We start from the raw sequence: 26,020 nt of genomic DNA, 5'->3' as shown, positions 1-26,020 counted from the left end.
GGCACGTGAGCTCCTCAGAGGTTTCCCAAGGCCTTGCTCTCCTGGGCCAGGGAATGGAGAGGACAATTTATTCCAGATTCTTCTTGTGCCTTCCTCCGGCAAAGGTGACAGTCTCTCCTTGAAGCTTCAGATACTAGCTGGTTTCACTTTTTTTTTTTTTAATTTTTATTTATTTATGATAGTCACACAGAGAGAAAGAGAGAGGCAGAGACACAGGCAGAGGGAGAAGCAGGCTCTATGCACCGGGAGCCCGACGTGGGATTCGATCCTAGGTCTCCAGGATCGCACCCTGGGCCAAAGGCAGGCGCTAAACCGCTGCGCCACCCAGGGATCTCCTGGTTTCACTTTTTATCATTTTTTTAAGCACCAGAAAACCAGAATGAGATCCAGTTTCATACATGTAGACTTCTGGAATATGGACTAATACACAATAATGTTAAAAGCTGGGGCTACTTAGTAGGTAGGAGTCATGCAGGACTTGCTCCAGCACTTCACATCAGCCCACTGAGCAGCCCACTGAACGTAAGGCACGTCAAAAGCCTGGAGACCTAGCTTCCAGAAGCCCCACTCCCCACCGGCGTTTCTTTCTTGAACATCTGGTAATAAACTGACTTATATGCAGATTGGGTTACACACCGTCACTCACTTGGAAAACCTCTTTTCCCAGGCAGGCACAGCAGGGCCTCATCTCTCAGTGAATGAAATCCCCCCCACACAGGAGGGCATAGACTTAAATCTACTGGCCTGGCCCTAAATACCCTTCATGCAAGTCCAAGAAAAGGCCAGACTAACCAAAAAGGCCCGGAGGTGAAGAGTCTGGGACTCTTCTCCCCAATAATTTCAGAAACATGCTCATGGGAAGAAGCCCTGGCTTCTGACCTCACACAAGGCAACCAGGAAGAACTGAACAGTGACCTCTGCCAAGTTCGCCAACTCTGACCCTGTAACATCCAGGAAATGTCAGCTCACAGAGTAGGAAGTAAAAACAGTTCCCATTAGTGGTCCCCCCAGGCAGATCTTCGTTCTGAAGCGTGGGGAGCCTGACTGAATGTCCACTAACCCACAGAACAGCCCGGGAGACTGTCACCCGAGTCTACGTGCCCGCAGGAGCTGCAAGGAACTCCGAGTCACCACGGCACCAGGCCCTGTGACACGCAACTCCTCCCTGCCCATCAGCCGGAATGGGCTCGATGTCCCCATGGCTGCAGTGAGGGTTCAGGGTCACAGTGACAGTGCAAACGCTGTTTCCTTGCTGGCAGCACCACGCCTGACATGGCGGTATCCTGACCCCCTCGGGGCTTCCCCTCCCAGGACACTGGAGTTTAAGTGGCGGGTCCGGGCGCGCTCCAAGTAGACACGCAGCGACTGCGCAACAGAGTCCGAGAAGGATGACTGTTTATAAACATTTGGAATTTTATTTAAAAAAAAAACAAAACATCACAACCATGAACATTGTTACAGTTAGAGGCCCTCTTGGTTCTCCACAATGATACTGAGCATGCTCACAAGGGGTTCCCATTGTTTAGTCTTTAGTTAAACAACCATCTTTAAAAGAAGGAAAAAAAACTCGGCACACTACCATTTAACTTGTTTTAATGTTTCTTCACAAATGGTGAAAAATACTAAAGTACAGACAAGGAATAATCATAATGTTGTGGCCAACATTATAAATATGGAATTATAAATTTAAAACATTTTCTGGTTTAAAAAATAAATCTGGTAGTCAATGCAGCTCTGCGGGGTCTCTGCGTCTAGTAGGGCCGGTCTCTGCGCTCCTGACGGTGCTCGCCTCTGCAAGGCCAAAGGGGCACGGGGTTCAACGGGGGAAGGCACAGGGAGCTTCCTTCCTACCACCGCCCACCAGAGCCCAACCCTCGCCAGTCAGTGTGGCAGGGGCTCCCGCCTCGACGCCCCCAGAAGCCCACAGCTGGTTCACACCATCACGTACTTATCCATTTTTCCAGGTCCTCCACGCCCGCCTCTTCTTCCTCCCATCTGTTCCATCAAAGGTCCAGGGGGCCCACCAGGACCGCCTCGTCTTCCTCCGCCAAAGCCACCTCGGTCCATGCCCCGGCCACCACGGAAGCCCCCTCTGTCTCCACCGCGGCCACCTCTGAACATCCCACCGGGACCACCGCGGTCCATGAGGCCACCTCTTCCTCCCCGCATGCCACCAGGGCCACCTCTGCCACGGTCACCGCCTAAGGTAGGAAAAAGATAGATCAGTAGCAAGACAGGGAGGACGACGGTGGCGACTCAGGATCTGCTGCCTTCTCCTGGAGCAAAAAGCAAACAGATGCTTTACTTGAGCTGAGTATCTGGGTCACACTTTAGGACAGATGATGGAACTTCAGGAGCTTGAGCACCAAGACTACACTTACTGAGACATCGACCTGGCTGGCAACAGCAGTTTACCAAGCCCCCAAGTTAACAATAGGTTTAGTACCAAGACGCTGAGGGGGTGCTCCCCAAACCTGTACCTACCCGGGGGCGGGAAGGGTGGTGGAAGGAAGCCTTCAGGCTTCGGGGCCTTACACTGGTTGCATTCTGTTCTCCAGGCGAAGTTCTGGTTTCCACACCCCCTGTGTAAAATTGTATCACAACAGAAATCACCAACTGAACCAAGAAATTAAGCAAAACAGCACGTGAGCACACACACACCATATTCCACCAGCACAAACACTGCAGCCTGGCCAAGCACCGTTCAGAGGTTTGACGACACACAACCCCAGGCAGCAATGCACCTAATAGACCGGTGTGTGATCCAGAAACCATGTACACGCAGACCCGAGGAGTTGGAACCATGACATCCTTCAGAAGGCTCTGAAGATTGACTGATTAGCCCCACCCCCACCCCCCGCCGCCCCGCCCCGCCAGAGCAGTCAGGGTCATGATACTCCTCTAGACAGAGTCTGGCAGTCCTCTCCAGAATGGGAATGGGGAGATACAGGATGACTTCACTAGTGGAGAGTATCAATTTGCCAAGAGAAGTACATACGGATTGGGGCACTGCCAGTCCCCAGCTCGGTGCTGGACGTTTCCTCCTCCAGATGGGTTCCCTCGGGAACCCCGGGGTCCTCTTGGGGGAAAGCCACCTCTGTCTCCTCCACGGCCTCCCATGCGACCCATGGGGCCCCCAGGACCTCCTGGGCCCCCTGGACCTGCAATCGAGAAAGAGCCGGTCACCTCTGGATAGGACTAGATTTGCTGCAGGGGAAGCCTCTCTCATTAAGGGAATGCAGATATCACAGCTGCCACTCAGACTTCCATAGGCCAGGGGGCCAGCTGTGTGTCTTCCGTGCACGTTACTTTAGTTAGCTCCCACAACCTGTGGAACAGGCATTCTCAAGCAGACGAAGAAACCCAAGCAGAATGAACAAATGGCAGTTCTGGGTTGGCCAGGCAGAGTGGTTCCCAGGAATTCCAGCTCCTCTGACCAAGAAACCCCCCCCCCCTTTTTTTTTTTTAAGAAACCCCTTTTCTTCTCTTCCCTTCGTTCCTGCAAACTTTTTTTTTTTTTTAAATTTTACTTATTTTTTAATGAGAGAGAGAGAGAGAGAGGCAGAGACACAGGAGGAGGGAGAAGTAGGCTCCATGTCGGGAGCCCGATGCGGGACTCAATCCTGGGACTCCAGGATCGCACCCTGGGCCAAAGACAGGCGCCAAACCGCTGAGCCACCCAGGGATCCCCTCCTGCAAACTTTTAACTGTCAGCATTCAGTGGTTAGGACTGATTCTATATACCTTTTAGTATTTTTTTTTTTAAAGTTTTCTTTTTTTATTTATTTATGATAGTCACACAGAGAGAGAGAGAGAGGCAGAGACATAGGCAGAGGAAGAAGCAGGCTCCATGCAGGGAGCCTGATGTGGGACTCGATCCCGGGTCTCCAGGATTGCACCCTGGGCCAAAGGCAGGCGCTAAACTGCTGCGCCACCCAGGGATCCCCCTTTTAGTACTTCTAATGGGTCTTTCTACACTCTAGAATTCAAGTTTCTCAAAGTTTACCAAAAAATATTCAGAGCAACACAGAAGCAGCTTAGGGAAGGTGTCTGGTAAATACCTCCACGGAGTGGCGGTGGCATCCCTCTGCCCTCACGGGGAGGCATACCACCCCGCATGCTGTTCATTGGAGGTTTCTTCCGAGCAAGAGAAACCTTAAGTTTGCTTCCTTGAAAATCTTTCCCTGAAACAAGAGAACAGAACACCATTACTCCCAACTTCCAACTCTTCCCTCCTTGAGGGATTAGGCAAGACTAGAGTACTCCTTGCTCACAAACTCCACTACAGTCAACCACCCCCAATGGTAGCATGTGCCCCAACCACAATCTTCTCTAAGACTGTCGCTGGCAAGGGCATTCTCATTAAAACTCCTTCAAAAGATACCTCCCAAACCCCCTGTACCCTAAGGCAGAAAATAAGCCAGGAGAATGCTGAGTGCACTGGCACCCTTGCCCCGAAAAAGGTGAGAAGTAGGGCAAGTATGTAAAGTGGCCAAGAGATGAGAGCCAGGAACTGTCCTTTGACATTTTCAAGTCAGTTTTGTCTGTGGTGGAATTCCAGAATTAATGCCAAGGCTAAATATGTATATATTTAAACTCATTTGAGTTTCATATTGTTTTTTTATGGAGTGATCTGTACTTTCTGATAACTTGCTTATTAGAGAGGCATTTACAACTTTAAGCAAGGTGGATTTGTAATAATGACTAAAAAAATGAGGGCTCTCCAAGTCCAGGGCCAGAAACTGGGCCCTCTTATGGCAGAAGGGAGCCATCCAATGCTCCTCCAATGCAGACAGTGGGTCTTCCTGCTTCTATGGCTCTCAAGTTCCTCCCTTCTGCAATGTGTTATAGTGACACAGAGGAAAAATACATCTGTCCCTTGTCCCTAAAACCATTTCAGAAAATGATATTCTAACAGAATTACATCCATTAGCAAGACCCTTCATGCGTCCCAGGGCAGGCTGAAGTGAAGGACACCAATGAGTACCCCTGTCAACTCTAGGGCTCTTACCATCAAACCACTCCACAGCAGCCTTGGCAGTTGGTGGGTCTTCATAGGATACTGTAGCATCACCTTTGGGCTTTCCTGTTTCCTTGTCCAAGTAGATATGGATCATGGGTTGTCCGGTTCTCTTGTTCATCTAGGCATAAAATAGCATAGTTAAACTGTGACCAGAAACACACTAACACTCAGAGAAGTCCCTTGAATTGTCAAAAGCTGTACTTTTTCAGACACACATTCGGTAGGATGTGTTTATCTCCAAGTAGTGAATTATGCATGATTTATTTCCTAAAGTGCCACAATAAATACATACTTAGGTCATTTTTTCTCTTAGGTGTAGGTGTCATGAAAACCACAATAGGCCTCAGGTTCCAAAGTGTGTAAGTGCTAACAGTATGCTTCCCATTCCTTCTCTAGCTGTCATCTCCTGGTGTCCTTGTATCTGACTCAACATTTTCTGTACCCCACACTAAAGGGCACCCAGTGAAATAGCCACCTCTTACGAGGCAGTCAAGCTTTGATGCCATCACACAAACCATGTCTCACATAAAATAAAAATCACCCTTAAGTCAGTAAGTATAGTACATAGGGTTCTGAGTGTACTAGCAGCATTCTTTTTTTTTCCCCCAAAGATTTTATTTATTCATGAGAGACAGAGAGAGAAAGGCATACACACAGGCAGAGGGAGAAGCAGGCTCCATGCAGGGAGCCTGATGTGGGACTCGATCCCAGGTCTCCAGGATCACACCCCGAGCTGAAGGCGGTGCTAAACGCTGAGCTACCTGGGCTGCCCTGCTAACAGCATTCTTTTTTTTTTTTAAGATTTTATTTTTATTTTTTTAAAAGATTTTATTTATTTATTCATGAGAGACACACACACACACACACACACACACACACAGAGAGAGAGGCGCAGAGACAAAGTCAGAGGGAGAAGCAGGTTCCATGCAAGGAGCCTGATGTGGAACTCGATCCTGGGTCTCCAGGATCACACCCCGGGCTGCAGGCGGTGCTAAACCGCTGTGCCACCAGGGCTGCCCTAAGATTTTATTTATTCATGAGAGACACAGAGAGAGGCAGAGACACAAGCAGGCTCCAGGCAGGGAGCCCGACGCGGAACTCAATCCTGGGTCTCCAGGATCATGCCCTGGGCAGAAGGCAGGTGCTCAACCGCTGAGCCACCCCAGGGATCCTTTCTAACAGCATTCTTAAAATCCAACACAGCTAATTTTTCCTCCAGAGCTAGAATGCACCATTAGCTTTTCAGCTGAACACCAGATACAACTGGCTTGATTTCAGGAGCCACACTATAATACAAGAATATGGCTTCATCTGTTTTCTGCATTAAAAGTACATTATGATCAAAGTTTAATTTATACATGTTGGTTATATAACACCTAGTGATACCTAAGAGTATTGATTTATATATATATATATATAAAAAGAAAAGAAAGCTAGTCAGGATGCCCGGGTGGCTCAGCAGTTGGGCGCCTGCCTTTGGCCCAGGGCGTGATCCTGAGTCTGGAGATCGAGTCCCATGGAGACCTAGGATCAAGTCCCACATCAGGCTCCCTGCATGGAGCCTGCTTCTCTCTCTCTCCCTGTGTCTCTGCTGTCTCTGTGTCTCTCATGAATAAAATCTTAAAAAAAGCTAGTATTTGTAAGACATACATACTAATGCTATGTTTTTATAAAGAACATACATGCTGAAAAATATGGCAAAATGGTGGTATGAATGATGGGGCTATTTTTAAAATCTCTATTTTACAAAACTGATAGTATAATTTTTAATTTTTATTATTATTATTTTAAAAAGATTTTATTTATTTATTCATGATTTGGGGGGGGGCAGAGACACAGGCAGAGGGAGAAGCAGGCTCCACACAGGGAGCCCGATGTGGGACCCAATCCCGGGATCCTCACGCCCTGGGCCAAAGGCAGAGGCTAAACCGCTGAGCCACCCAGGGATCCCCCCCTGCCTTTTTATTTTATTTTATTTTATTTTATTTTTTAATTTTTATTTATTTATGATAGTCATACAGAGAGAGAGAGAGAGAGAGAGGCAGAGACACAGGCAGAGGGAGAAGCAGGCTCCATGCACCGGGAGCCCGATGTGGGATTCGATCCCGGGTCTCCAGGATCACGCCCTGGGCTAAAGGCAGGCGCTAAACCACTGCGCCACCCAGGGATCCTCCCCCCTGCCTTTTTAAAAGATTTTATTTATTTATACATGAGAGACTGAAAGGCAGAGACACAGGCAGGGGGGAAATGCAGGCTCCACGCAGGGAGCCCAATGCGGAACTTGATCTTAGGACTCCAGAATCAAGACCTGAGCCAAAGGCAGATGCCAAACCACTGAGCCATTTAGACATCCCTATACATTACTTTCCTAACTAGGAAAAAACCCACACATACACAAATAAACAACATATCATACACATCACAAATAGAAACCCTCTGGGATGCCTGGGTGGTTCAGCAGTTGAGCATCTGCCTTTGGCTCAGGGTGTGATCTTGGGATCCGGGATCAAGTCCCACATCAGGCTCCCTGTGGGGAGCCTGCTTCTCCCTCTGCCTATGTCTCTGCCTGTCTCATGAATAAATAAATCTTAAAAAAAAAAAAAAAAGGAAACCTTAATCATGCAAATCTTTTTTTTTTTTATTTTTTAAGATTTTATTTATTTATTCATGAAGAGACAGAAAGAGGCAGAGACCCAGGCAGAGGGAGAAGCAGGCTCCCCACAGGAAACCTAATGTGGGACTTGATCCGGGGACTCCAAGATCACGCCCTGGGCCAAAGGCAGGTGCCAAACCGCTGAGCCACCCAGGGATCCCCATCATGCAAATCTTAAGGGCTATCAAAGTCAAATCTTATTTCTATATAGTTGTAACAACCACAAAATGTCATTTGAAAAAGACCATTAACAATAACTAAAATTTTTATTTATTTTTTAAAGATTTTACTTGTTTATTCATGAGACACACACAGAGAGAGGGGCAGAGATATAGGCAGAGGGAGATGTAGGCTCCCTACAGGGAGCTCAATGTGGAACTCGATATTGGATCCCAGGATCATGCCCTGAGCTGAAGGCAGATGCTCAACTGCTGAGCCACCCAGGCGTCCCAACAATAATTGAAATTTTTAAAAATAAAACTAAGACTTGCAAAACCGTTGAGATGGTCTTCACTCAAGACCTAAGTAAATGCACATACGATATTCATGGAAAAAACTACTCAGTATTATAAAAGTATCTATTTTCCTCAAACTATCTTATAGATTCAATAAACATCCAATTGGGGTTTTTAAAGAACATAAATGGAATTCTAAAATGTACATAAAACAAGGAGTAAATAATAGAGCAATCTTTTTTAAGATTTTTAAAAAATTTATTCATAGAGACACACACACAGAAAGAGAGAGAGAGGCAGAGACACAGGCAGAGGGAGAAGCAGGCTCCTTGCAGACAGCCTGATGTGGGACTAGATCTGGGGTCCCCAGGACCATGCATGCCCCAGGCTGCAGGCGGCGCTAAACCTCTGTGCCACCGGGGCTACCCATAATAGAGCAATCTTAAGGAAAGAGAACAGAATTTGCTTTATTATAGATAAAGACTTTTTTTTTTTTTAAAGATTTTATTTATTTATTCATAGACACAGAGAGAGAAAGGCAGAGACACAGGCAGAGGGAGAAGCAGGTTCCATGCAGGGAGCCTGACGTGGGACTCGATCCCGGGTCTCCAGGATCACGCCCCAGGCTGCAGGCGGCGCCAAACCGCTGCGCCACCAGGGCTGCCCTAGATAAAGACTTAAAATAGAAATAGCTGTGCTAATTAGTGAATTAACCCCAAGTATACAAAGACTACCAGAAACAGCTCCAGGTATGGGACGAAATTTATGTGACAGATATAGTATATACGATCAAGGAAAGGATGGTTCTTTCAGTAAATGTTACTGAAACAAAAGGTCTCACAAACAGAAAGAAAGATACAAACCAATAATGACATGATTGGTAAGTTCAATTACATTAAGAGCTGCTTCTTTCATCAAAGAGTTAGAAATTGGGAGAATACACTTGCAGTATTAGACAAGGATCAGCCTTCAGGGAATATAAAGAATTATATGTAGGGGCGCCTGGGTGGCTCAGGCGGTTAAGCATCCAACTCTTGATTTCGGCTCAGGTCATGATCTCAGGGTCATGAGATCAAATACTGCACTGGGCTCCGTTTTGAGCATGGAGACTGCTTGGGATTCTCCCCCTCTGCCCCTATCCCCTACTCTTTCTATAAATAAAATACATTCTTTAAAGGGACAACCCAATGAAGAATGAGTGTTAAGACTAATAGGCATTTCATAGGAGACAACATGCAATTAGAACATTATTAAGCAAACACGGAAAAGTAAATTAAAACCACATTTCAGGGGCACCTGGGTGGCTCAGTCTTGGTTAAGCATCTGCCTTCCACTTAGGTCATGATCTCATCTCAGGGTCCTGGGAACGAGCCCTGAGTCAGGCTCCCTACTCAACAGGGAGTCTGCGTGTCCCTCTTCCTCAGCCTCCTGCCCCCTGGCTCATGTTCAGGCTCTCTCTCTCAAATAAAATCTTAAAAAAAATTTTTATTTACTTATTTGAAAGAGAGAGTGCATGCACAAGCAGGGGAAGCAGCAGAGGGAGAGGGAGAAGGAGGAGCTCTGTTGAGCAGGGAGCCTGACTCAGGGCTTGTTCCCAGAACCCTGAGATCATGACCTGAGACAAAGGCAGACACTTAACTGAATGAGCCACCCAGGTGCTCCAAAAACAAAATTTTAAGAAAAACACCACATTTCCATTTTCTTCCACCAGATTGATGTAAGTTAAAAATTCAGGTCAGTCCCAGTAGCAGTGAGGATATGGGGAGTGTGGTCTTATGAATGCTGGTGGAAATCTACTAAGTTGCTCAGCCATACTATTAGTTATAAAGTTAAATATGCACTTTTAGAACCAGCAATTCTACACCTGGGTGGGTATAGCTGAATCTGATTTGTGGATTTAATATTTGCAAATTTGCCTACTCACTAAAATTTAAACTCCAAAATCAATACTTGTAGCACTTTTGTGGTTATTTGTAGACGTGTGGAGCAACAAAAATTTAAGCCATCTGATGCACTTGTTCCAGTAGAGATCAAATGAGACACGCTGCACCCTCAGTCCAGTTCTCTCAAGGGATGGAGACTGTGGGGACAGGGCAGTGCAGTGAAAGAAGTTCTGGCCCTGGGGCCAGCTGGATGAATCTGAATGCCAACTCATGCAAGTCACTCAACACTTCAGAACCTCATTTTCTCTTTGTAAGAAAAAAATAGATCTATCAAGGGGGAACGGTTTTTTACAATTTAGAATTCTAATGTATGTGACGTGTGTGTATATATGTATCTGTGCACACACCTGCTTAAGAGCAGTGGTTGAGTATCCATTAATTCAGTCTTTGTAGTGACCTTCCAGAACTACTGCAAGTAATAAGAACCAACTATACATACACTAAAAAGACACTAGTTTACTGTGCCCCAGGAGACATATACAAGAATATTCACTGCAGCATGGACTACAGACCACAAACTTAGAAATAACTATTAGAGAATATACAATAAATTAACTTGTGACATTTATAAATGAAATATAGGACTCCCAAACCTTTGGGTTTCTGACCTGAGAACTCCTGATCCCCCCCTCAAAACCATAATTTCTCTTAATTTTCCCCACCTGAACCCAACCACCATTCCACTACCTCAGATTAAAACTTTCTAGTCACACCAGCTTCACGAGCTTCTCGGCCCCTCTGCCTTGCTATTCAAGCTACTGTTGCTAAAAGCTTTCCCTGCTCTGAGTTGTATGGCTCTATTTCTTTTATCTCAGCTCTCCTTGATTTATTTTCCTCCATAACATCCATCACCTAACACAATATATTCCTTTTTACTGTATGTTCCCCACTGTACGTGAACTCCAAGGGTTCCTGTTTGTTCCTAGTATATCCACAGAATAACACTGCCTTATAGGTAGTAGTGTTTAATAAACCTTCCCCAAAATTATAGCATATGTCTATGAAAAGAAAGGAACAGTATGATTCGGGATGGGAGCGTGGAGAAAGGATAACACTGGGGAAGAAAAATATGTCACGTGCTCATAAAGCTCTAATTCTCATACTGGAAGTAGAAACATAAATGTTGACCATTTAAAAAATGCTATGGTGTATTCTGTATTTCACAAAAAAGCAGTGTCCATTTAAGTATTCTTGTAATTAACTGAAAATTATAAAGAAAAGACTTGAGTTAAATATGCCCAACCATATTTAGCATTTTTCTACCAAAAACGTTTTCTTGTTGCTTCTGCTGTTTCTGTATTTTTAAGGAGCAAACCACAACATGCCCAGCAAGTCAGGCAACTTAGAAGTGGTTAGCTCTTCAGAAACTCTCAACATCATCTCTTTAAAATGCCTGCTGATTTGGAAGACTTGCCGGGTCATACGGTTTTGCTTGTACTTACCTTAACAACTCCACATTGCTTAAAGAAGTCAGCCAGATCATCTAGAGTCACATTGTCATTTAGGCCTTGCACATAAATTGCACTGTTGTCAGAGTCTTCATCTGGATCTACAGGTGGGCCTTTCAGAGAAAAAAAGACAGGAGTTACTCTGCTGTACCTACAGGGGCTGATTAATGCACTAGTCACTGCTGCTCACTGGTAATTACCACAAAGCTAAGAGAACTACCAGCCACGCTAAGAAAGCCACGAAGTTGTGGTTTCCCTTTCGTCTAAGGCTAGTAGAAGTAGATGCTCCCAATAAAGGGAGCCTCAGACTGCTCCTGACAGCAAGAATATCACGCTCATCTACCAGGCTGCTGAGCTCTAGCAAGCACTTACTTCGGTGCTGTTCATTTATTAACATAAGATACAAAATTCAAGAATTCAAAATTACCTAGATCAAGATCTGGTCCTTCATCCATGGGTCCTGCCAACCAGGAAAGATCATATAAAATACTATTAGTGCACGTCTTGCAAGCTACAAACCTTACAAACACACATAGCTATCTACTATACCACCATTTGATGGGGCTTCATTAAATTCAAAATGACCCGCACTGCTAAAATGGAGCAGTGCCCCTTTAACATTTGTGAAAGATTTGCTAGGGTTTTGCTTTTTCTTTGCTGGTTTGCTTTTAAACCATTAACCAAATACACTCAATGCTTATGTGCCAAATTAGTGTTAAATTTAAGTCAAAATTTTTCCTCCAAACCAAATTTAAAAACTGTATTCTCCCCCATATTACAGAAGCAGTTGCTCAATACTTCAAGTTACCCTTTGTTTTGTAACCGTAGGTTAACCTTATTACCCCTAAGACAATGCCGGCAGTACCCATTAGTCTCTTTGTATAGATCATTTTTAAACCGCTTATGAAACTAATAAAAAATTATAGTTTTCTAAAAACTGACTGTATTTTTTTTAAACACTATCCATGGTAATACTCAAAAACTTACCACCAGGCTTATTGAAGCCACCTCGCTCTCCAGCGCTGCTGGGGGGATAAACGAAGAAATGAAGGCCTTTCCCTTTAAAAGCCAGTACCGCTCTGAGCCTTGGGGGGGCTCGTGGGGAAGAAGGGCACTGGCTAAACACATCTCCAAACAATGCATCTCTCTCATCTTGTCACTATGCCTTTCTTCAGGGCAGCTTGCTCAAATTTCCTTTATATACAACCTTGCTTGTCTGATTGTACACACCAGTGTGGTTGGTTCCTTTCATTTCGGGGGCTGGTATTAATAGTGCAATACTTGGCAAATTAGGGGGAAAAAAAGTAGATCCCAAACACCCACCCCATCAGCTGAAAAACAGGGAGAGCTTGGTTGTAGAGAGGAGTAGCAAGCTGGGGCAACTGCTTTCCATGTTCATAAAGGTGCACCCTCAACCTCTCCTAGGGGAGAGCCAAGTGAGGCTTCCTAACAAGTCACAGTATGATAAAGCAGGAGACAACCACATTAAACGCCTACAACACACATCAGAGGACGCATCCAGCCAATCTTCAGCATAAAGCCATACAATTCAGGGCACTAATGGGATTTAACAATCGCTGTGAAAGGAGAATTTACAACAAATACCAAGGCTCAATGGACTGGGGGTGCAACTTTATAGACACATCAGTTGAGAACAGTGATGACAGCAGTATAAACTTACTGCTTTACATACTGTAAACAGGGGGAGGGAACACGACAGGCCTTTTTCATTTTTCCTTCAAAGTTAAATAAAGGCAGCTCCTCAGTGGGAGGCCCTGAGCTTTTTCTAACCAGTATTGCACCTTTAATACCTGAATATACAATTTCAAGCTGTTGCATGCAGCTTTGTTTCCTTTTTAAAAGTACACACCATAAAATGTTCTCTCTCTTTAAACACAAAAGTTTACACTTTAATGTTACACAATTCTAGAGTATTATACCTCCTTTGGTTCATTACCAAATAACAAGTATGCAGTTACCAAAGTTACAGAAGGATTCCATTTATACAATGAATACATTTTGTTAAAAATATTCTATGTATATTTTTCCTCTCCATATGGACACCGTGTCTAGTCCCACTTTTCATTATGCTGCCGGCTGAGTACTGAGTACGGGTACTTTTTAAGTATTGAAGTGTATACAAGGCTCTCACTTTGTAACCTGTAGCATATAAATGCGACAAAGCATGTTAAAAAGTTTCCACGTTTAACAGCCAATGAAAATATCAAAATACTGAGGCAATGAAAAAGGGCATGTTAACAACATTGAGTGCCTTACCTGCAGAAGACACTGAAAACCATCACCACACCAGAGTGAAAAAGAGGGGAGAAGGGGAGATGCCCCTGCTCTGTCCCCAAGGGATCCAACTGACTGCTTCACAGTCAGTTGAAAAACCTGTGGGGAAAGCCATGATTTTTTCCATGGCTCCAGGAGAGACTTCTCATCCAGAAAGAGGGGATCCCTCTACTAGCAAAGTCTAGCAAAATTAGCAGAATTATTACTTCTGGAGTATTAAAATGAATGAACTTGAAATTGATTTTGCAATTGGAAAATACTAAGAATTCTAGGTGATTGGAGACGTGATGATAGTAATTTCAAGTGTCTACGTCTATTTTAAAACATCCATAAAGTGAAACCTTTATAATGGAATGACATTTTCCAAATCAGACTGATTTTATTTTATACCAAATTATTTATCAATTTTTGTGTTGTCAGATAACTGTTTCTTCCAATAAAGATTTCACCAAAGACTTTTTTAAGTTATGCAGAATACACAGAACCTAATTTTCAGTTATCTTTCAATAGGAAACAGATTTGGGAATATAAAAATTAAAGATCAAATTTTTATTTAATTTTGAAGTCCACTTCTATTTAAAACAAAACAAAACAAAACAAAAAAGAATCCCTACACCCAATTTTTCCTTGTACCAACAGTGGCACCAAATCCAATTTATACATACTATGTAACATTCTGCATAACTTTTTTTTTTTTTTTTTACTAGTTTATATAGGGACAGAACACACACAGAACTAAACCTTCCAGATTATGTTAACCATCAACATTATACCTCACCTTCATCAAAGTACAGACACCATAAAGGGGGGAAGGGATGGGAGAGGGAGGGAGGGGCAGGCACAGGTAGCAGGGTTATGTTACTGATCTAAACAAAGTTTTCTAAACCAGATTGTGCCATCAATCAAAATGGTCAAACCGATTTAGACTTCTCAAAATCTCCAATGGGGAGTGATCCTGTAATTATATACATTACTCTGCAAAAAACTATTAGACTTTTCTGTACCAGGTGCACCTCAGGTCATAGTTCAGGGGTTATGGGACCAAGATCTTCATCATTACGTTCAACAATTCCAAGTACTAACAGAAGTTGGGGACAAACATTGTGGAAAACAACTGTGTTCCTTTTCTGCAGTATATATATATATATACCAGGTATTTCAAGACAACCATTCAAAGGCAATTAGTTAAAAACCTAGGGGTGTTAGAAGGGTTGTGTGTGTTCCATCCCGAGTCTATTACCCACAGAGGCTTTTGACCTCTGGAAACCATGAAGGGAACTGAAAGCTCTCGTTTCAAAACCATTCTTTGTTCTCCCCAACCCAACCAAGTAGATTGGCAGGGAAAAAAGCAAACTGCCACTTAATCTATGCCACAAAGATGACATTTCCATGTTTTAGAAGATGGCCTGGGCTCAACAGATTGTCCATGGAAATGTAGAAATAAATTTCTTATGTCTTTCAGTCCCTTCTTTCCATTGAAAATCCTATGGATGAAACAAAATTAGGTAAAAGGAGAAAAGGTTTGCTCTTACCCCATTCCACCGCGTCCTCCTCCCCGCCCACCTCTGCTCATGCCTCCACGATCAAATCCCCCTCTTCCCCTGCCCCGGTTATCAGGGCCACTCATGCTCCGGTTCTCTCCTGGTCCGGAAAATCCTCCAGACTCCTGCCCATAAACACCCATGCTACTGGGGTGGTCCTGTCGGAATGAACCTGAGGAAAGAGTCACATCTGTAAGCCATGGACCAGCATTTGAACACTGCCTGTTGTACTTTCTCCTGGAATCACAGAATGCTCAATCGCAAGGCACTAACCAAGGCACCATCTTCTGAGGTAACCTTACATAGTTAGCCTAGAATAAACCACCCAAATAAGAAATGAGCCCTCTGGTCAACAGTTTATAGGGTTTTGCATCCTAGGATGTCTCCAAAAGCTGTTTTAAAACTACTCTCAGGAAACAAAATAGCAGGCAGGTTTCTTAGGGCTTAAAGGTTGGGCTCCATCAAGAAGCACTACTCATTTCATAGCTATAATGAAACACGCCCATGGATGGAGTTTAATTAAAAACAATGATCCAGATAAAAATTAAATTGGGAATGCAGTTTTGAGTTTTTGGTTACTTTTTTTATGGATTTAAACAAACAAAAAACCCCAAAAACATATCATTTACTTGACTATCAAAACTGCAGTAGTCTTCAACAGCTACCTGCTCGCTTCCTTACTGAGTGGGTGGGTAGGCCACAGGAATGCCAGCTTTACTCACTGTATTATAGCCTCCTCAAAGAGAGCGAGGCTAACGTCCTATAATATTTTCTATGGTTAGTTACAAACTCTCTTTTATTTAATTTTTTTGCAAAGTACACTAACAACAATTAAATTGGAGAAAAGCATTTATGTCTTTAATGGGATATCCAAGCAGTTAGCTAGGATGTTATGTCCTAAAGATGCATCCTGGAGTCCAAAAGTAAATAGCGACAAAGAGCATTTCCCCATGTTCAGAAACTCCAAACATAATCATTCTTATTTGGTTTTCTCTCTTAGCAACTCACTCTGCTGCCCGTAGCTGCTGCTCTGTTGGCTATATTGACTTGGAGCCTGGCTGTAGGATCCAGTTTGGGGGGGATAACTAGTGGGCGGCTGCTGCCCATAGCTGCTTTGTTGACCATAGCTACTCTGCTGTCCATAGCTGCTCGGCTGCCCATAGGTGTTCTGCTGAGAGTAACTGCTCTGATCATAACTAGTCGGCTGTGTAGAGGAGTAACTGAAAGAAGAAAGAAAAAAAGCTTATTAGGAAGGAGAAGCTTGTTATTTCTTCAAGCCTCCTAAATACGAGACATTCATATTGTGACACAGAAACCCTTAAAAATGCACTTACTTTCTAAATATCAACAGTTTGAATTTAAGCAAATATATCTGTATTCAGAATAAAGCTTTAAATGCAAAAGAGAAAATTAATGCAAACCAATCTATACAACATACAATCCTTAGAGACTCCTTTTACCCCCCACCCTCTTAAAACCAGTGTTCGATTAAATTCAAGGCAAATTTGTGAGTCTGATGTTTCCTGAATTAAGAATATGTGCACAGGGACCCAGGGCAGGCTGACCCAGTGAAAAAGCCATAGAGGTAAAGGAGGTAGTTAAGTACTGCAGTTCTAAACCTGCCTCTAATAATTCCTTCAATCATGACAGTGACTGTTCTAGAAGTACAAGGCTCTGGTGTGTATACGGTCACACAAATACGGCAATTTTCTCTTGATGATCTGTCCAAGTTTCAAACTGTTTTGCTATATATCATATATGCTTTTGAACTTTCAGACATGCCTGATTATCTATGAAATCTGGGCATTCATGAAGAAAAGACAGATAAGGAAACTAAAGAAACTTCAGAATCAATGCACTGTACTAGAAGTGTTTTTGACGTGTCAGCCACATTGCAGGGAAACTAATCAAAGATACCTTCTTGAGTAATGATAAAGCTTCAAAGAACTGCTATTAAACTTTAGATGAACTATAATAACAAAAATCAAAAAACATTATATTTAAGAGCACAACTAAACTAAGCCTCAATCACATCCCCCAACATGGCTGTAAGGACTCAATAGCTTCTCTTCACTGAGTGTACCTATTCAACAGGCCAGATGCACTACCCTCAGCAACACGGGCTGGCTCAGCGAAGAACTGCCATAAGCCCTGCCCACTGTTGCTCCACGCTGTACACTTACCGGTCAGTTGTATTTGCTCCCAAACCTGTCCACATCTGAGGCACTTTAATATGTAAACCAATGAAATTGAGTGCAAAAAAGGTAAGTGCTACTTCTAGCAAAACTAGGGTAACACTTTAAGACACAATTCAGATAGCTCATTTGAAAACCTGCTTCTAATTAAATGTGCGTGTGAAAACCTGCAGTTCTTCCTCTGCTTTACAAGAAACCCAAACGAGACATTGTAGCTGCTGGGGTAGTTAAGTAAAACAGTGCCATATAAACCTGTAGACTTGTAGACTAGAGCTCTGGATGAAAGGCCCTGGCCCAATCAATCATTAAAAGACTTGTGCATGAATGGACCCCTGAGTTAAATATGAAATGATTAAAGTGAAGTTTAAAAAAAAAAAAATGTCCTTCAAAGGTTTTAATGTAACATTGAATGGTCAGCCTTATAACTGGGAGAGTCAGAGAACTCATTTCACCTGAGGAAGAAGCTGGTCAACAGTCTGAAAATAAAACCTGTGATTCTACTAGCTCACTGGCCATGAGGACAAAGATAATACTGACCTGGTAGGAGGATAAGATGGTGGTGCTGTGACTGGCTGCATGGGGTAGCTCCCAGGTACCTGGGGATAACTGTAGTTACTCTGTCCATATCCTAGGCTGGGCTGGTTGTAACCCCCTGTGCTAGATTGAGGTTGACTAGTCTCAGCGGGTTTGTTACCATCCTGTGGTCTAAAAGGAGAAATAAAAAAGTAAGACTTTTTCCCTCGACCATAAAACTTTGGGTAAGAACGCTAAAACCTCTGAGCAATGTGCAATGTTAGGATTGAGCTTGGAAGTAAATACAACTATAAACTGAACTACATCAAACCCAGCCCCAGTCCAACTATATTTGCTGGAAGAAAACACTAACAAGGGGGAGAATTAATCACATCCACAGATGAGATACCAACATGTTACATTTGTTGCACACTAGCAGCAATCAAAGGCAGTTACGATTATTTTCTATTGACAACTTAAGTGATCTGGGAGGGGAAGTGGTTTGTTAGGGAAGAAAATACTTTTACTCAAAAAGGACTGTTGAAGACAGACTAGGAACTTCAATAATAATGCTGAAGTTTCAGGTCAGAATAACATTTATAGAAGTTCATGGGCACTTATAAATTTGGATTACTATGAGTTTAGACTTCTCATTTATTAAGAGCAGACTTGAAAATACATTTCCTAAGTTGGACTGACATAAATAAGTCTCCATAATGGAAATACCAGAATAGAGGAGGGATCCCCCAACTTCCAGCCCCAGCTCCCAACAACCCTTGAACTGGGAAATATTAAGTAATGAAAACCAATCCCAAAGGAAAAAACAAAACAAAACCCCAAGGGTTTTTCTATTACCTCTCAGCCCTAACAGTTTGCAACAAGAGTGTAGCACAGTGAGCTTGAGCTATTTTAAGCAAACCCCCAAGAATCGGCAGGCAAACCAGATGGATGTGGAAGTGTACTGGTTTCTCCAGAGCTGAAATGGGTCAGAAGCCCCCTCTTTCTAGTGGAAAAAGGAGTTGCTGACACTGATCATGAGGCAGTTTTAAAGTGTAAGGATTGAAAATCAAGGGGGAAAAAAAAAAAAAAAAAAACCAAAAGCATTATTTTATAAAAATCAATAAATAACCCCCACACTCCTGCTATGGCTTGGATATACCGTGGCAATGATCATCAAATGGGCTTTCAAATAGTTGAAAACATTCTGAAATGCCTAGGTCAACTGAAACGGAGCTTTACAGGAATCCATTAGTTTAATCTACCTACTGCACAGGTTGTCCAGCATATGTAAACTACCAAGTAGCTCTGATTACTCACTGTGCACTTTTAGAAGTAATTTCATGAGTGTTTGCCAGAGCTAATTTCTTACCTCTACACAGTAGGCAAAAAGTCTAGGTTACAAGTTGATTTCTTGTTTATTCCCTAAAAAGTCTTCTTTCAAATCAGAATTCAATGTTCCTTCAAGACTGTATGCAGAAGCCACCTATGTGCATTGCCTAAAGCAAAGACCTGAAATCTTCTGTTAAGTAATAATCAGCACTGTTTACCTGCTAATTAGTCATGGAGTATGAAATCTGTTTGTCCAAATATTCACCTCAAAGCAGGGTACCCAGTTAAGATATATACTTGCCTGTGATATTTAAATGACCAAGCCACTACAGAATACAGAAAAAATGTCAATTCCTTTAACTCAGATAGCAGTGTATGCTTCCCACCTCCCCTGTACTGTAAACTGCCAAGTTTTTCCCAAAGAGAAAGTTGTTATCAATTTACAAGGTCAATAAAATCAAAAGTGCAATTCTATCAGTAGTTCTGTTGTGAAGGGAAACACACACTCCGTTTTTCTCTGGGTTTGGTAAAGTAAATATAATAGTCTCTTCCTATCCCAAAAGATCACTCTTCTGAAACTAGACTAAGGTACCTAGAAACTGGTCAGTGACATTCCTCATCTTGGCCCCTGGACAGCACCATTTTTCTACTAAATGGAGAATGATATATCTGTGGTGTGTTCTCTAGAGCATTCCTGTGATGACTTTAAGAACATACTCAACCATCTAAAAGTAAGTATGTTAAGAGTAACCACTAAAGAAAAGGAATGAAGTCCTGGATACAGTGTAATTGTTCTCTTTCCTGAAACAAGCTGATGTGCTCTCAGAACTAGGGGAGTGTGGCCTTACCTTGCAGGTGCGGTGGCTGCTGGCTGCTGCCCATAGGCTGGGTAAGCAGGCTGAGTGCCATATGCAGACTGAGCTGCATAGGAGGCCTGGGTGGTAGTGACCGTAGCAGTGGTGGTATCATAAGCACCAGTGCCGTACCCCTGGACAGGCTGACTGTATGCCTGGGGGGCAGTTGGAGTAGTATAACCTAGAACAAAGGAGAACTACATCAGATTTCTGGCTCCTCAGAGAGCTGCCTAGACACTTGTTAAAAGAACAATTTGTAAACCACCTACTTTAAACCATCACAATATTGAGCCCCTTTAAAAACTTCCCCTCCAGTATGAGTAGCAACAAACCAATATTTAAAAAGCCTAAGTTGTCTGGAAGTACCCAGTTTTCATTCTGAAAAGAGTTAGCACTCTCTTTTGCGCTAACATCACACCTAACAGAAAGGGAGAAACCAGAGTCTGCACAGAAAGCGTTGTAAAAAACAAGATTTCTCCTGCTGCACCTCCCCTCTGGATCCAATAGGAAAAACGTCTGCTTTTGCTGATTCTGTATTGGTTTTGCTAGCAGGCCTTCTTAACGATTTTCTTAACTAGTTGAGTATCCCAAAAAACTCTCAAGCAGAATAAAATGTCCCAGAAAGGGAAGAGGCAATGACACACTGCTAAAATAGCTAAAAATAATGATCCAGGTAGTAACAGTTTTAGCATTAAAACTTGTAATCTGGAATTCCTTTGCTTTCAGTCCCAAGCATTCCAACACGGGCAGTTCGTGTTTAATTAAAGGAAACTGAAGTTCCAGGGAAGATGTGTTTAATTTTCAGTGGGAGATGTCCAAGAACTACTACTTTTGTTTCAGGTAACAACTAAAAAAAATGCTTGTTTGGAGCACTAAATTTTGAAAAGGCAAATGAGTAATAAGATACTGCAAATTATATTTGCTTAAGTATAACCAACAAAGGTTATTCTTCTATTCTTCTTTCCGGTAAATGATTTTAATTAAACCTAATACTCCCCAAATAAACCTTTAAAAGGTAAATGTTTTTCATATGACAAAACCATCTAAGATTCTTCTAGGCTTGTCATCAATTACCCACCTCCACCATTCCTTTCTTAATGACCCACCACAAGCAAAAACGTCGTCTTCCTGTTCGGCAGTATTGAAAGTAGACCCTACAGCCAGCCCCACGCTACTGCCCTATCTAGTTATCACAAAGACCTGATGAAAAAAAAAAAAAAAAAAAGGCCGGATGCATTCATAGGTGTGAGGCAAACCCAGGTAGGCTGTCTCTCCCTAGTTCTTGCCCCTACCAGACCAGGTAGGATGCACACCCTTTCAGTCTGGAACTTGGGCTTGGAGTGTGACAAAAGGCCCCTCTCAAACCTGCAGCTCCTAACAGTCCTAACAGTCCACGTCCTGTGAGATGTGTTATGACCTTTCCTGGTACTGTGCTCTTCTTTCAGACTCCTTCTCATGGTCAGTGAGCACAAGCCAGCCATGCAATAAAAAGTGGGTCTAGTTCTCAACATTTACATCCATCAAAAAAGTCTAAATCTCACTAAAGTAAAAAAGTAGTTTCAGTACTTAAAACAAATCTTGAATTAAGAGCACTCATTTTAATTAAAGTTTATGGCCTTAAAACATCAGTTAGAATAAAGTGTCCTCACTATACACAAAACTTACTAGCCAACAACAAATTCCAACTTCTCTTTGTACAATCTAAAGTGTCACCTCCTGTAGCACAGAGTGTAATGATAATTCTGAAATTATACACAAAACAGAGCCCCAAGCAATGGAAGTTTTTTTGGTTGTCATGTCATTCATTTGTTTATTTAATTTAAAAGTTCCTTGCAGAGTCCAAATATCAACCATATAAAGCACTCATTTAACTGGAATCTAATTCCACCTACCCTATTACTCCTACACAGATTTTTCCCCCTACGTGATGACAAGGCCAACTATAAGATTCACAAAGGCAATTAAACACAACAACAACGCCTGATTAGGGCAATAACTATATTATAAAACTACGCAGTAACTGTTAGAGCCTCGTAGTGTTAAAAATTACGGTAATAGACACTGGGTTAATAATCTTTTAATTAATCTCTAGTACCCACACAAACAGCCAAGCAAATGAGCAAAAATTAACAGAGCAAAATGATTTAATGACAGTAAAAAAGACCAACGCCAGAAGACAATACATCTACTCTGTGCTGATAACTTTAAGGAAAAAGTAGCAAACATTACACAAATCAACCAAAATTTTTGTTCAATTTGAACAGTAAAAACTCAAGTTTGTATTAATGAAATGAGATTTATACGGCCACTTTCTCTTAAAGCTTAATTTTTAAAAATTCTATTGAGAGAAAAGGGTCTTATACAATCCCTTTCAATAATTATCCAATGACCTTTAGTATAAACACTCAGTAAGGAAAAAAGTGTGCTTGACCCCACTTACTACCTGCGAGGGTCCTAACTTAGATTGGTTCAGCCTCAGTTTGCCCATCAGGTTTATTTTTTTTATTTTTTATTTTTTTTTAAATTTTTTTTTATTTATTATTTATGATAGTCACAAAGAGAGAGAGAGAGAGGCAGAGACACAGGCAGAGGGAGAAGCAGGCTCCATGCACCGGGAGCCGGACGTGGGATTCGATCCCGGGTCTCCAGGATCGCGCCCTGGGCCAAAGGCAGGCGCTAAACCGCTGCGCCACCCAGGGATCCCTGCCCATCAGGTTTAATTCTGGTCTCTACATTCCAAAGGTTGATGGGAGCATTAAGGGAGGTATGAGTGGTTCTCTATAAACTATAAAATCCACACAAACAGTCCTTATTAAGTACAATCTCTTGCTCATCAAAGCCACTGGTTTCCGTATCAGAATGTCCTACGTTTTTGTGCTCAAAGTGGGGCTTGTTCAACTGACGACAATGAGAACATAGGATGCTAGAGAACCTAGAAGTCCCCTGCATTTTCTACAAAAGACTTTATCGTGTCCCTATAAAATGGTCTAGAGACTCCAAAGGCTTAATCTAAGTTGTACTACTTATTTCCAAAGGATAGTTTTTAAAAATGAGGGAAAGTGGTCAAAAGCTACAAACTTGTTAAAAAATAAATAAATCCCAGGGATGTAACCTATAGCATAGTGACTATAGTTAATAAACTGTATTGTATATTTTAAAAGTTGGTAAAGAGATCTTAAATGGTCTCATCGCGAGATAAAGAATCCGTTAACTGGGGATCCCTGGGTGGCGCAGCGGTTTGGCGCCTGCCTTTGGCCCAGGGCGCGATCCTGGAGACCCGGGATCGAATCCCACATTAGGCTCCCGGTGCATGGAGCCTGCTTCTCCCTCTGCCTGTGTCTCTGCCTCTCTCTCTCTCTCTCTGTGACTATCATAAATAAATAAAAATTAAAAAAAAAAAAAAAAAAAGAATCCGTTAACTGTGTGCCAATGGTATGTTAGCGAGACTTTCTTTGGTGATCATTTCACAACATATACAGATATGGATTTATTAGTTTGTATTCCTAAAACTAATATTGTATGTCAACCATTATCAATAAAAAATTGGAAATAGCTTGAATATGTAAAGTTCATCTCATAATTTCAAAATTCTGTGCTAAAAATTCAAACTGCATAGCTCTAGTTCCAGCTGTTCCTACAATTAAAGCTAACACCAGCAGCAAGTATAACCATTTCCCATCTTATTTGAGATATTAGTTACACAGATTAGGAAATACTTCCCATCAAGTCCAGGACACTGTCATTCAGGGAAATAAATTTACAGATTTCCTCCTACTAAAAACTCTAAGACTACATATGTTTTAGGGAACTGAAAATAGTTTGAATAGTTTTTACACTTTCAAGACTTTTATATTTAATATTCTCTTATAAACATAAGAGTGGGTGAGTGGGGAGAAGGAAGGGATTTTAAAATGTTACATAACAGCGCTAAGCAAAAATTCTTATAAATTTTTCACATACTCCACTCAATCCTATTATTAAGGTACAACTTATTCTAATTCTCAGAGTTGCTTATTTCTTAGCTCCCCTGGAACGCTGTTATTTAAGAACATATTATGAATTAAAAGAATTCATTAACATTTAAAACAGAAAATAAAATGTGTCTGGACTAGAAACCAACCAAGAGACAAACATTACATGCAGGGTGGCAATCTGTTCTTCTAAATAAATCTACTCATGCAATCTATCCTTCAGGGAATAGGGGGAAATCAGCTGGGGAATAGTTATCTGAAATACCTTTGGGAAGGTGAACAACCTTCTATTAAAGCTTGACACAAATAATGTAAAATAAAGCAAAACCTTTCCCAAAAATCACAAAGAAAAGGACATGGATCTGTGAATGGCACCTGAAGCAGTTTCCCATTAGCACCTTGTTGTGTGTGATGTTAGAAAGTTTGAGGGTTAAACAGATGAAAACACCTAAAGGGTAACATTACAGGGTTAGACAAGATGGAAAGCATTTCCCATGCAAGAATGAGCAGGATAGTCAAACCTGTACTGGTCCCTTCTACTGTGGAAAGCACAAAACAAAAAGTAGAGGGTACACTATCAGATGAAGCAAACAGATGTGAAAATCAATTTGATTTTAAGTAGCTCACTTTAAGAAGGCTCATTCTTACCCAGTATTACCATTTAGCACAATCTCGTATATATTCTCCATTTTGTTATAAGATTATTCAATACACTGTATGAAATAGTTAAAAGGAAATTATCCCACCCCACATTCTTAGAAATCCTTTAGGACTAGACTATAAGGGGGGAAGGGAGAGAAAAATAAAAAATAGCTTCTCCTAAGAATAAAGGATCCTCAGATGCCAAGGTATGGAGCAGAATGTACACCTGAGAGCATAAATAACAAGATTCTTAGCAAACACCCCAGTAGCTATGACCCAAAACTCTCTCCAGGGCAGGCCTTACCAGCGGGAGGCTGTCCATAAGAAGTTGCATAGGCGGTCTGCCCATAGGTCGCAGTGGTCTGAGCCTGGGTATAGCTGACATCAGTGGGCTGTCCATAGGTTCCATAACTCTGCTGCCCATATGCCTGCTCAAAGAAAATGGATACATACAAGAAGTATATATACTTATATATATATAACCTCGTATTTTAACAAAAAAAATTGATCAACTTATTTCTAAGTTTCTAAATTGGGAGAACCAAAGCCAAAAATACTGCTTTCTAGTAAAGACTGTAAAAACCAGACAAGTGATCACAGTATCATGAATGCTTGCTTTCCTTCATCTAATCCACTCATATTTTTATAAACTACAAAAAAGTTCCTGAGATAATGAGGCAAAATCTCAGTTAAATAATACAGATTAACAAGACACACTCAAGGGATAGGCAATAAAGGACCAGGTGTATAATTGCCAGCACTTAGTGTAGCACACTTTTAGCAACTGGAAACAATGTTAGGAAGACAAAATGAACCAAGGGAAAGAACATGAAAATAGGATTAAATCTGTTAGTTCTGAAAACCAGATTTTCAGCCTGACATCAAGATTTAAAAACTATTACACCACTTCAAAGAAAATGAACTAGAACACTGCAAGTCTCCTTAAGGTTAACACCTCAAGAACTGTCTTTCAAACTTGGACATCAGTAATACTTAAAACCTGGAAAAGTATGGGGCATTCTCCCAGATACTAATATCTAGTAGCATGATCACATTCTAGATCTGAATGACCGGTTAGGGAAAATCTGCCAGAGACATCACACTTCTGTCTGTCCTAGAATGTCTCCATGGCTGTTATTAGTATCCATTTTATGTCAC

At 42.0% G+C, this 26,020-nt stretch overlaps 1 protein-coding gene across 8 annotated transcripts in view; it reads right to left on the bottom strand.

The window, feature by feature from the left end:
• Window positions 1-1,389: 1,389 nt before the first annotated feature.
• EWSR1 (EWS RNA binding protein 1) overlaps window positions 1,390-26,020 on the bottom strand; it is a 29,722-nt gene continuing 5,091 nt past the window's right edge. The window contains exons 4-18 of one of the 8 annotated variants that reach the window (XM_049102076.1): window positions 25,167-25,293; window positions 24,742-24,759; window positions 20,244-20,430; window positions 18,091-18,258; window positions 16,367-16,578; window positions 15,350-15,530; window positions 12,510-12,547; window positions 11,950-11,982; window positions 11,517-11,635; window positions 5,012-5,141; window positions 4,062-4,184; window positions 2,999-3,161; window positions 2,485-2,582; window positions 1,949-2,201; window positions 1,390-1,791 (exon numbers count right to left, since the gene is read on the bottom strand). In XM_049102076.1, coding sequence (XP_048958033.1) covers window positions 1,752-1,791; window positions 1,949-2,201; window positions 2,485-2,582; window positions 2,999-3,161; window positions 4,062-4,184; window positions 5,012-5,141; window positions 11,517-11,635; window positions 11,950-11,982; window positions 12,510-12,547; window positions 15,350-15,530; window positions 16,367-16,578; window positions 18,091-18,258; window positions 20,244-20,430; window positions 24,742-24,759; window positions 25,167-25,293 — 1,890 coding nt within the window. In that variant the 3' untranslated portion in view covers window positions 1,390-1,751. The remainder of the gene's footprint in view (window positions 1,792-1,948; window positions 2,202-2,484; window positions 2,583-2,998; window positions 3,162-4,061; window positions 4,185-5,011; window positions 5,142-11,516; window positions 11,636-11,949; window positions 11,983-12,509; window positions 12,548-15,349; window positions 15,531-16,366; window positions 16,579-18,090; window positions 18,259-20,243; window positions 20,431-24,741; window positions 24,760-25,166; window positions 25,294-26,020) is intronic. The other 7 variants (XM_049102077.1, XM_049102078.1, XM_025474430.3 and 4 more) reach the window with 7 other exon arrangements.

This window comes from Canis lupus, chromosome 26, assembly GCF_003254725.2.
Source record: "Canis lupus dingo isolate Sandy chromosome 26, ASM325472v2, whole genome shotgun sequence".
In the NCBI taxonomy this organism is placed as follows: Eukaryota; Metazoa; Chordata; class Mammalia; order Carnivora; family Canidae; genus Canis; species Canis lupus.
The sequence above is the reverse complement of the archived record's forward strand: the minus strand, read 5'-3'. Positions and strand labels throughout refer to the sequence as shown.